Here is a 10,968-nt window from a genome sequence, read left to right as displayed (position 1 = left end):
AGCTATGATAGTAAAAGCCACAATCGGCACATTCATAGTAAAACCCCTCGACGGGATCTCCACAAGCCTGATAATTCAAGGCCCCTTTGGTGCTTGAAGGAGGAGCTGGATGGACGTTCAAGTAGTGGCTTGGATAAGCCGGATGACGCGTTTTCCGGGGCATGTTGTAGCATACTTGGTGCAAGAAAAATGGGCAGCTTGGGCAGCTGTAGTAGTTCTTACCGGACTGTATCATGAGCTTGCACCCTGCACAGATTTTGTTCTGTTTGGAAGGTGAATCATTGGTACGCTCCAATGGATGTTCATGGCTGATGAAACTTCAGCTTCTGATTTTCCATTATTGCCACTGCTTTTGCTTCTTGAAAAAGTGTTTTTCTCTGCAATGAATTTAAGTTCTTGGGGGTCTCAACAATTTCTTGAAATATCCGCAACTGGAGCTCCTAATTTCTGAAAACATTGGCTGCAATTAGTAGGATTCCTACACCGATTGGACTGTTTTTAGCAGTATTTGGCCGGCACACACAGTCCAATGCTTGATAAAGGGCATTTTGCTGCACTTAATTTATTTTTTATGCTGCTAAATACTTTGGCATATCAACATCAAGAACAAGTTTAGCACAGGAAAACAACAAAGAGAATGTCAAGGACAACTCGTTTTTCTTGGAGATGATTAATTTTTCTCCCAAATATACAAAGAAACCCTCCTGTTAATTTTGGGTTTAATTCTGCTGATTGTATTCTTGTCACAAAGGAGGCAAACATTTATAATACACCTTTGACTTACAAGGCAAGAATAAGTAATAAAACCTATCCTGATTACAAGAAATCAAACGGGTAACAAATCCCGCTAATTACACATGTAGTGAACTCAATCACCAACTCATGCCAACACTCCCTCTCAAGTTGGTGCATAAATGTTGTTGATGCTCAACTTGTCGAGTGAGTTGTAGAACGCTTGACATGCAACTGCTTTTATTAAAATATCTGCCAGCTGATCTTCGAATTTCACAAATAGAAATTGAATAACATTCTCATCTAATTAACTTCTTAATAAAATGTCTATCCACTTCAACATTTTAATCCAATTGTGTTGAATTGGATTATGAGAAATATCAATGGCAGCTTTGTTATCACAAAACAAATTTGATGCAGACATTGGTGGATACCTAAGTTCTTTAAGTAACCGCTGGAGTCACAGTAACTCACATACTTCTTTTGCCATACCTCTATATTCTGCTTCTGCACTTGACAAAGCCCCTTTTGCTTCCTACTGGCAGCAAGTCACTAAACTGCTTTCCACAAACGTAAAGTACCCTGAAGTAGATTGCCTATCAATAATATTTCCTGCCCTAATTCGCATCAGTATAACCATCCACTTTAAAGTGTCCATTCTTAGATAACATGATGCCTCTACCCTGGAGGGTGCATAAACTGGCTGCCAACACTCATTGCATAAGAATGTTTGGTCTAGTATGGAATAAGTAAATTAATTATCTAACCAACCTCTGATAACAGTCTTTATTGCTTGGACTTTGATCAAGATACATAGCAATGTGATGGTTTTGAATGATAGGATTATCAATAGGTTTACAATTGAGCATCCCTGTTTCTGTCAACAAATCTAGAACATATTTCTTTTGAGATATAAATATGCCCAATTTCGCCACTTCAATACCAAAAAAATACTTAAGTCCACCAAGATCTTTCATTTCGAACTCAGTTGCCAAGTAATCCTTCAACTTCGAGATTTCTTTCTAATAATCACCTGTGACAATTGTTTGTACTATACTTCACCAATTCCAAAACTACTGAGCACCAGTCAACTTTATACCTATGGAGACTCAAGTGGTGGAAGGATTTGTGATGAGGTACATCTGTTGAAGCACTAAGAGTTTCTCTCCAACTAAGAGGTTGATCACAACACGACACGTGTTAACATTAGAATAAAGCTCCTAAAGTCCCAGAGTCCCACACCAACCGCAGACGAAAGCGTGTGACTCTCCACAATTATAAAACAAGACCATTCTCCTACAATTAATTTATAATGATGGTATTCTACTTAACCAATTATTAGAACTTAGTAATATGATTATGTGTAACCTTTGTATCATGTAAACTCTACATTATTATTGAGAACTCATCTATCCTCATGGATGTAGCCCACCTTAGGGTGAACCACGTACATCTTGTGTTTACTTCCTATCTCTGTGTCTTTACATATTATTTAAGACTTGGTGACTGAAGCAACCTTACGAAAGTCACATTTTGACACTTTACATTGTTCCAAAGTCAATCTAATTTTGTGCACCAACAACAATCATATCATCCACATATATAATGAATGTCGTTAACTTATCCATTTAATGTTCTATAAAGATCGTATGGTCGGAGTTGCTCTACCTGAACCCATATTTTCTCATGGCCATTCAAAATCTCCCAAACCACGCTCGAGATGATTACTTTAGACCATACAAGGGCTTGTTCAATTTACATACTACTCCTAATTGTGAAAGTGATGAATACCCCATGGAATATCCATATATACCTCATCTTTAAGATTCTCATGTAGGAAGGCGTTCTTCACATCAAATTGTTGTAAAGGCCAATTTAGGTTTGCTGCCAACGAAAGCAATACCCTTATTGTATTGATATTTGCTACTCGGGCCAATGTCTCTATATAGTCATGTCATAGGTTTGAGTATAACCATTGGCGACCAATCGTACCTTGTAAGCTTTGTACTTCATCGTATACACCTACTTACACTCTACTCTCTCTTTTCCTCTTGGCAATAGGACTAAATCCCAAGTTTGGTCTTAAAGTGCACTCATCTCTCCTTCCATTGCCTTAGTCCACCTAATGTCGGTTAGTGCTTCTTTCACGGAGCTCGGAACACTATCCGCTAATATTTGTTGTATAAAAGTTTTCTTCTGGTTCCGACAATTTATGTGATAACACATAGTTGGGAATGGGATATTTGGACCCTTTTTCTTTATCCCGAGAGTATCAGTTAGGTGGTTTTCCTCGGTTGTACCTATAAGGTAATTGATAATTCGAACTGTTCGATACATTAATAGGGGAAGTGAGACTTACCTCAGGAATATTCTTAGGAGTATGATCATCCATTGATAGTATATTTGGAGACGAGAGGGGGGAAGAAGTTTCAACATCTTGATTCACAATAGGGACTGCACTGTCTGCAGTCGTTTCAAGTTGCCGGGCTTCTGCAACTGGCAGTGTCATGGGTGTTGCTGGAAGTGTCGTGGATGCTGCTGGATGTGATGGCCAATTCTTCTCTTCACTTGTTGTCTCCCCTTGAATAGAAGAGTTGGAGGAAGATGAAGAATAATACATCTCGAACTCCAAGAAAGTCACATTCATAGTGGTACACGTTCGAGTGGAGGATGATAACCTAGGTTGCACGGACACTCCAAAATCCCGAAGTGTTGGAGTGTCAGACACTTTGGCATGCTGACACACCCCCTACATGAGTTAGATACGGTCAAGACACCGGTCAACGGGTTGGACACGCCTCAGATACGCCGCCAACACGGGTTGAAAAATATTTTGAGGCAGTTTTTGAATTATTGAAACATTTGGGGCATTCTCACTGCGGGGTGGACACCGGTTGGAGGGTGGATGGGCTGAATATGGGTGGGTTAGACTTGGTGTTGGTGGAGAGGATGGTTGCTGGGGATAATGGGATGAAAGGAAATTCAGTGAGGGAGAAGACATGGGTTTGGATAGCAGAACAAAATATGTTTGGCAAAAAGGATAAAGCCTAATTGGTTATGTGTGGGCTGATTTGGATAGCAGAACAACATATGTTTGGCAAAAAAGATAAAAGGCTGATTTTTCATTAAAAAAAATTTATTTTTGTTTTTGAAATAGGAGAGAGGAAGAGAGTGATAGAGAACATGGAAGTAGGAAGTTTATTTTTTTATTTTTTTTTTTACAATTAGAGATATATTAGGATTACATGTAGGTAAGGTTTTGAAAAAAAAAATAGCAAAATTTGGTTGTGTGAAATTACATTTCTGTCCCATATTTCTTATTCATGTTCTGTATTAATTAGAGGGTTAAAATGGTAATTTCATAAATTTTTGGTTGATAATGAATGTTTTATTAATTAGTAAAGATTAGTAAAGATAAATATAAATGATGTTATTATTTTTTTGTTCCGTTTATTTGTTTCTCTCTCCATGGAGGGTATATGCTTAATTAAACATAGAGGTAAGCATATTTCATTTAGAGGCTTTATCACAGGAATCTTTATTTATTACAGATTTTTATACATTCATGTTTAATTATAAATTTGAAGTATTATTTTTAATATATGTAACATTTATTATAATTTTATTACATTTTATTGCCATACCCTTAGTCGTGTTCGTGTTCTATTTTTTGAGATTTGTTGTGTCAACGAGTCGCGTGTCGTCATATCCGTGTCCGTAACGTAGATGATAACAGCGGTATGAAAAGGAAGGCATCATCTAAATAATTGTACAGGTAAATCACCTTTGGCTTTTGTTTGGCAAGATTCTATAAGCACCTTTGGCAGCCTCGTCACTCACTTGTCTGCATTGCCAAGTAATTCCTCGCTTTATTCCTGTTCCACAATGCCAGAAGAAGTTGACAGCACTATCGAATCGTAAGAGCTGCTAAAATTAGATCTGCAAATCCCTTCTTTGCTGATCGCAACAACTCTGCAGAAGAAAAACAAAGATGCCAAGTTATGCACGAGAACATGAATATGTAGGAAACAACAACAGTAACTGAAAAAAGCAGAAACCCTGGTTCCATCCCTCCTTTCTTACATCCAATTAGTTTTACTTCAATCATTCTTCTGCGCGGATCAAAGCAGAAACCCTGGTTCCAGTTTCTTATTAAGTTGGACTACAAATATGGAAGTCCAAAGAAGTTTGAAACATTGTCCACTCTTTCTAGTGCATATTTGTAAACTCGAATTGACATGAATCGTCTTTGCAGAGACGAGTAAGCATCAAAGTGTCTATAGTTTTATAGATTCCCATGACAATATTTACACAGAGGTAATTTCTCAATAGCTTGAATACAATCCACATTCAACTTTGGAGCAACATTAAATTTCAATAAACAGAACTAAATTCACTTTCCAAAGAAAAAGGCAAAAAGAGAGCATAGCATTAGGGGGAAAAAATTGACGATATACTTCAATCAATCTAGTGAACCTTCAGTTTAACTGTTTGAATGCATCACACTCACGCCGAGATGATTTCATTTGTTCCATTTCGCGGTTTCAGCCAAACTCCACTCTCATCACATGGGACGAAAGTGAGCCTAGGGCATCTAAATTTCTCCACATATGTTAAATGTGGAAATGACATCTGCAGTTTATTCCAGTCCATCTTTAATTCACTCAAGAACTTCAGACGTAATATCTCAACTGTCCACTTGTCATTCTCCTCCGCATGACCTAGATTTCGAAGCGGCCCTCCTCTAACGTAGAGCTTTTTTAGGCTCTTAGGCCTACCGGGCACCAACCAGCTAGGTGCTGTCATCCTAGGATAGCACTGAAGGTCCATCTTCTCAAGTTCCTCAAAATATTCTCGATTTTCCTGAATATGAGTTTTGGTCCCAGTTGGTTCTCCCAGCTCTGGTGCAGCATTGGCTTGGATGGATAACCCTCCCCACACTATTGTCAGCTTTCGAAGTGATTTAAGATGTTGGAAATCAATTAGCTCTTGTTTGCTGGGAAAATCTTCCCTGCTAGTGCTGATTGTCAATTTCCTCAACTTCTGCAATGCTGACAAATCCTGAAGAGTACATGGAGTATCATTCTTATGATATTCGCGAATTATGAATCCTTTAAGAACTTGAAGTTCTGAGAGCAAGGCAATCCCCTTAGGCATACGCTCTAGCAAGTGACACTCGGACATATCCAAGTGTGTGAGATTCTTAAGCAAGCCTATTCTTTCCGGAAGTACCTCTAAGTTGTGACAGGCACTGAGATCCAAGATCCTCAAACTAACAAGCTTGCATACAGAATCAGGAAGCTCCATGATCCTCGATATACCTCGTAGACTGAAGAATATCAACTTTACCATATACTGCAATCCGTGGAAGAATTCAGTGTCATCTACTTCAATGTGATGCTTAGCTCTGTTGTGCCACCTTCCAAGATAAAGAACATTCACATTCCTCAACTTGGACCACTCCACTTTGGAAAAATCTGGATAGGACTCATTAACATTGAATATCGTCTGCAGGTTTTCTGGATCGCCATGAGCTCTTACCTGCATCAGATGCTGAGAACCATTCACCAAACACGCACGTCGAGACCATGAAAATTCGGTTGTGGGGTTCCCCTTATTGTCAAAACCAAAGAATCCCACTTCTTTGGCAATAACAATCACCGCAGAACGAATAATAGGATTCATTTTAAAACCATGCACCACGGAAGGTCTCCGTTTCTTATTAACAGGTTCAACGCAGCCCTTCTTTGTTAATTCTTCAAATATACCATCAGCAATTTCCAGAACCGTCTCTTTGCCACCAACCGGAGGATTCACAAACCCTTCTCCAACCCACCATTGTATCAAAACCCTCTTCTTTACAACCTCATTCACAGGAAACACGGCAAAACACAACAAACAGAGCTTCGTAGTAACACGAAGACTGTTATAAACAACCTGAAATTCTTTATAAGCCGGGCTTTCTTCAAACACCTTACTGAAGTGTAAGCCAGACAATTTGTCAAGCACTTTGTTGGGATGATGGGACTCAATGCCAGTAGACAACAAAGACTTTTCCTTACTCAACAAAAGTTTATGTGGGGATGGAAGTAGGAGTTTCAGCTTGATGATGGTCTCGTTGAGCACCTGCAGTTTGGGCTGAAATTGCTTAGCTTGTGAGTCAAGGATGTGGGATCGCGTTGACTGCTGATACAATAGGTGGCGGAGGCTGTGTTGAGCCTGTTGGAGGATCTTGAAAAGATTACTTGCGCTTTCCTCAAAGTTCTTGAGTCCTGTAAATGCATGCTGGATGTAAGTGAGGTCTTTGGGTAATTTTTCAAATTGATTGGCCATTTCAGAGTGGCTGGCGGAGAGATAGACTATGGCCCAGGAGAATTCGGCAAGGAGAGAGGGAATGATGGTTTCTCTGATTCTCTCGAGGGACAAGATTTCATTGGGATTTTCAGAGGAATTGGGAGTAGACATGGACGTGCTTCAAGAAAGCAAACAAAATCCTAAGCTTATAGCAACAATACAGAAAAAGCAAGAAAATAATTAAAATAAAATGTTTGTGCTGACAAGGTTAGCTTACCAGTGCTTTTATATACAAATTTCTAATCGTCAGCAGTACAAGTCTCTTTTCCCAAACACTACGCCAGGTACCAAAAACTTTAAAAAAATGGAGGAGGAATCCAAATTATTTGGGTTGTACGCCAAAGATCAATTCCAACTAAACAAAAGGAAAAAGAAAAAGAGAAAAAAAAAAAAAAAAAAAAAGGAATTGGAGGGACCAATCCTGGGTCTTGATTCTTTCTTTTCGCTTGCGGATTTAGAGAATAAGGTTTTTATTGTTGTAGTTCAAGCCTTATACTTAGCTTGACTCACCTAATTTTTTATTATTCTCTAAAATAAAAAATAAAAAATAAAAAATAAATAGTACTACTCAAAAGAGATTAAACATTTAAGCAGGGTGATCTCTTGTTTTGTGCACGATTGTTTCTTTTTTTATGGTTAAAATTCAAATGTTTATTTGGTGCTTATGGTTGTCATTTTCTGATTGTTAGACTTAGAGGTTTTTACAAGGTGATGAAAAAAAAAGTTAAGCTATATTGTTTTCTTGTGTAATTTGTGCAGAATTATCAAGAAGACGGGTCATGCTATCCACTTTCAACAATATCGATATTGTCCCCAACTTGGTAATTACCACCTGCACAATCCGTCAGGTGTCAGGTTTTATCACAAAAGGCCTTAGGTGTGAGGTTTTATCACAAAAGGTCTCAGTATTAGTTGGAGTGAGATTATGGTATTTAAACTCTTCTTTTGTCATTGATACGGTAGATGTGGGACATCTCAATATGCCTCCCTCACATGAGACCCAATTAGTGGATCACATGTGGAAAATCCACAGATCGACAACCACGTAGAGCCAAGAGGACTCACCCTACATACGGGGCCAAGTGACCCACCATCATTGCGAGAGGCCAAGGAGACCCACCCATCACGTGGCATTACAGTACAGGCCCACTCCCTGGCTTTGATACCATGTAAAATTATCAGAGAAACAGGTCATACTGTTCACTTCCAACAACACTGATATTGTCCCCAACTTGGTAATTATCACTTGCACAATCTGTCAAGTGTAGGGTTTTATCACAAAAAACATCGGTATTAGTTGGAGTGAGATTATGGTATTTAAACTCCTCTTTTGTCATTGATACAGTCGATGTGAGACATTTCAATAATTTGCTTAATTTGTGTAATAATTTGTTAGAGATTTGTAGTATCATACTATCATGATGAGATTGAACAGACAGATTGGTTAAAATATATATATATATATATATATATATATATCCCGGAACTAAACCTCAACAATAAGTACAAATTCATTGAAAACTTTTAAAATTTGGTCTACAATAAAAATACATTTATACGACCAGACAGTTCTTTTCGGTCTGTATTTGAGATTCATTTAAACAACGACGTATATAAAATACAAAACCACACACACTAAAATAACAAGACCGGTGGCAGCTGACCGAAGAATTAAAAAAATTAAGAATTGGAGCGGTCCTTGAGTTGAGCTTGGTGACTTTGCTTCACGGAGAACCTGATGGCGAGGATAGATATGTAAACGGCTTAGACTTGTGACCAAATTATTTGACAATGATGGAGAAGGAGAAGGGCTTGGACTAGCAAGTATTGAACTTTCTAGTTCGGGGGCATCGATTTTGATTTTAGTCTTTTGCCCAGCTTGGCAGTAGGCCTGGCAAACGGGTCGTGTCTATCGTGTTCGTGTCGTTTTCGTGCAACACCTGTTATCTTAACGGGTCGTGTCGTGTCACACCCGTTATCTTAACGGGTCCTTAACAGGTCGTGTCACTTTACCCAACGGGTAAAGTGACCCGACCCGTTATGATTCATTATGACCCGTTAAGAAAAAAATATATTTTTTTTAAATTTGCACATACCACACATTGCCACATAAATATTACTTCAAAACATTAAAACATTTCTCGTTCAAGTACTATATCTACACTCGAAAATAAAAGCCTAATAAAAAAAATAATACATACACTACTAATATATTACAAATATTAAATGTGCAAGGATAAAGAGTTTTTGTTTTTAAGATTGTAAGTCTTTCTCAAAAGTTTACACCTCCATTTACAAAATCTTCAATTTACATCGATCATCATGAAATTGTATTCAATTTACACCTACATCTATATAATTATTATAGTTTTTACTTTTTAGGGATATAAAATTATTAAATTAATGTATATAATTATTAATATTATAGTTGATTCATACTTTTATTAAGTATATAAATTATAACATAAGATTTTGTGATATCCACATCCACTAGTGTAAATATTTTAAATTGAAGATCAAATTCATTCTTTGTATTCATATAGGGTCAAGGAGTGTAGCTGTAAAAATTCATCAAAATCAGAGTTAAAATAACCGTTAAATCTTGATTTTTCGTTTATAACCGTCGAAAAGCTTTATCCGGTTACTTGATCTCTGAATGTTTTTTTTTGTGATTTTTTGCTGATGTGATCTCCAAGCATATACAAACAATTTTGACGGTTTGGATCGTTGAAATTAGTTTTGGAGAATTCGTAAAACGATAGATTGACTAACACTTAGAGTTTATTTATACTTTCATTAAGTATAACATAAGATTTTGTGGTATCCACTTGTGTAAATATTTTAAATTGAAGATCGAATTCATTCATTGTATTCATATAGGGTCAAGGAGTGTAGTTATAAAAAATCATCAAAATCGGAGTTAAAATAACCGTTAAATCGTGATTTTTCGTTTATAACCGTTGAAAAGCTTTGTCCCGTTACTTGATCTCTGAATGTTTTTTTTTTGTGATTTTTTGCTGATGTGATCTCCAAGCATATACAAACAATTTTGACGGTTTGGATCGTTGAAATTAGTTTTGGAGAATTCGTAAAACGATAGATTGACTAACACTTAGAGTTTATTTATACTTTTATTAAGTATAACATAAGATTTTGTGGTATCCACTTGTGTAAATATTTTAAATTGAAGATCGAATTCATTCATTGTATTCATATAGGATCAAGGAGTGTAGTTATAAAAAATCATCAAAATCGGAGTTAAAATAACCGTTAAATCGTGATTTTTCGTTTATAACCGTTGAAAAGCTTTGTCCCGTTACTTGATCTTTGAATGTTTTTTTTTTGTGATTTTTTGCTGATGTGATCTCCAAGCATATACAAACAATTTTGACGGTTTGGATCGTTGAAATTAGTTTTGGAGAATTCGTAAAACGATAGATTGACTAACACTTAGAGTTTATTTATACTTTTATTAAGTATAACATAAGATTTTGTGGTATCCACTTGTGTAAATATTTTAAATTGAAGATCGAATTCATTCATTGTATTCATATAGGGTCAAGGAGTGTAGTTATAAAAAATCATCAAAATCGGAGTTAAAATAACCGTTAAATCGTGATTTTTCGTTTATAACCGTTGAAAAGCTTTGTCCCGTTACTTGATCTCTGAATGTTTTTTTTTTTTGTGATTTTTTGCTGATGTGATCTCCAAGCATATACAAACAATTTTGACGGTTTGGATCGTTGAAATTAGTTTTGGAGAATTCGTAAAACGATAGATTGACTAACACTTAGAGTTTATTTATACTTTTATTAAGTATAACATAAGATTTTGTGGTATCCACTTGTGTAAATATTTTAAATTGAAGATCGAATTCATTCA

The 10,968-nt window shown here is 36.7% G+C and overlaps 1 protein-coding gene across 1 annotated transcript; it reads right to left on the bottom strand.

Moving 5' to 3' along the window:
- Positions 1 to 5,022: 5,022 nt before the first annotated feature.
- Positions 5,023 to 7,650, bottom strand: LOC103959475 (disease resistance RPP13-like protein 4). The gene has a single exon (XM_048570472.1). The coding sequence runs from the start codon at positions 7,195 to 7,197 to the stop codon at positions 5,239 to 5,241; it is 1,959 nt and encodes a 652-aa protein (XP_048426429.1). The 5' UTR covers positions 7,198 to 7,650; the 3' UTR covers positions 5,023 to 5,238.
- Between the last annotated feature and the right edge of the window lie 3,318 nt (positions 7,651 to 10,968).

This window comes from the organism of the source record quoted next, unplaced genomic scaffold, assembly GCF_019419815.1.
Source record: "Pyrus x bretschneideri cultivar Hongxiangsu unplaced genomic scaffold, Pyrus_bretschneideri_v1 Contig53, whole genome shotgun sequence".
Classification (NCBI taxonomy): Eukaryota; Viridiplantae; Streptophyta; class Magnoliopsida; order Rosales; family Rosaceae; genus Pyrus; species Pyrus x bretschneideri.
The sequence above is the reverse complement of the archived record's forward strand: the minus strand, read 5'-3'. Positions and strand labels throughout refer to the sequence as shown.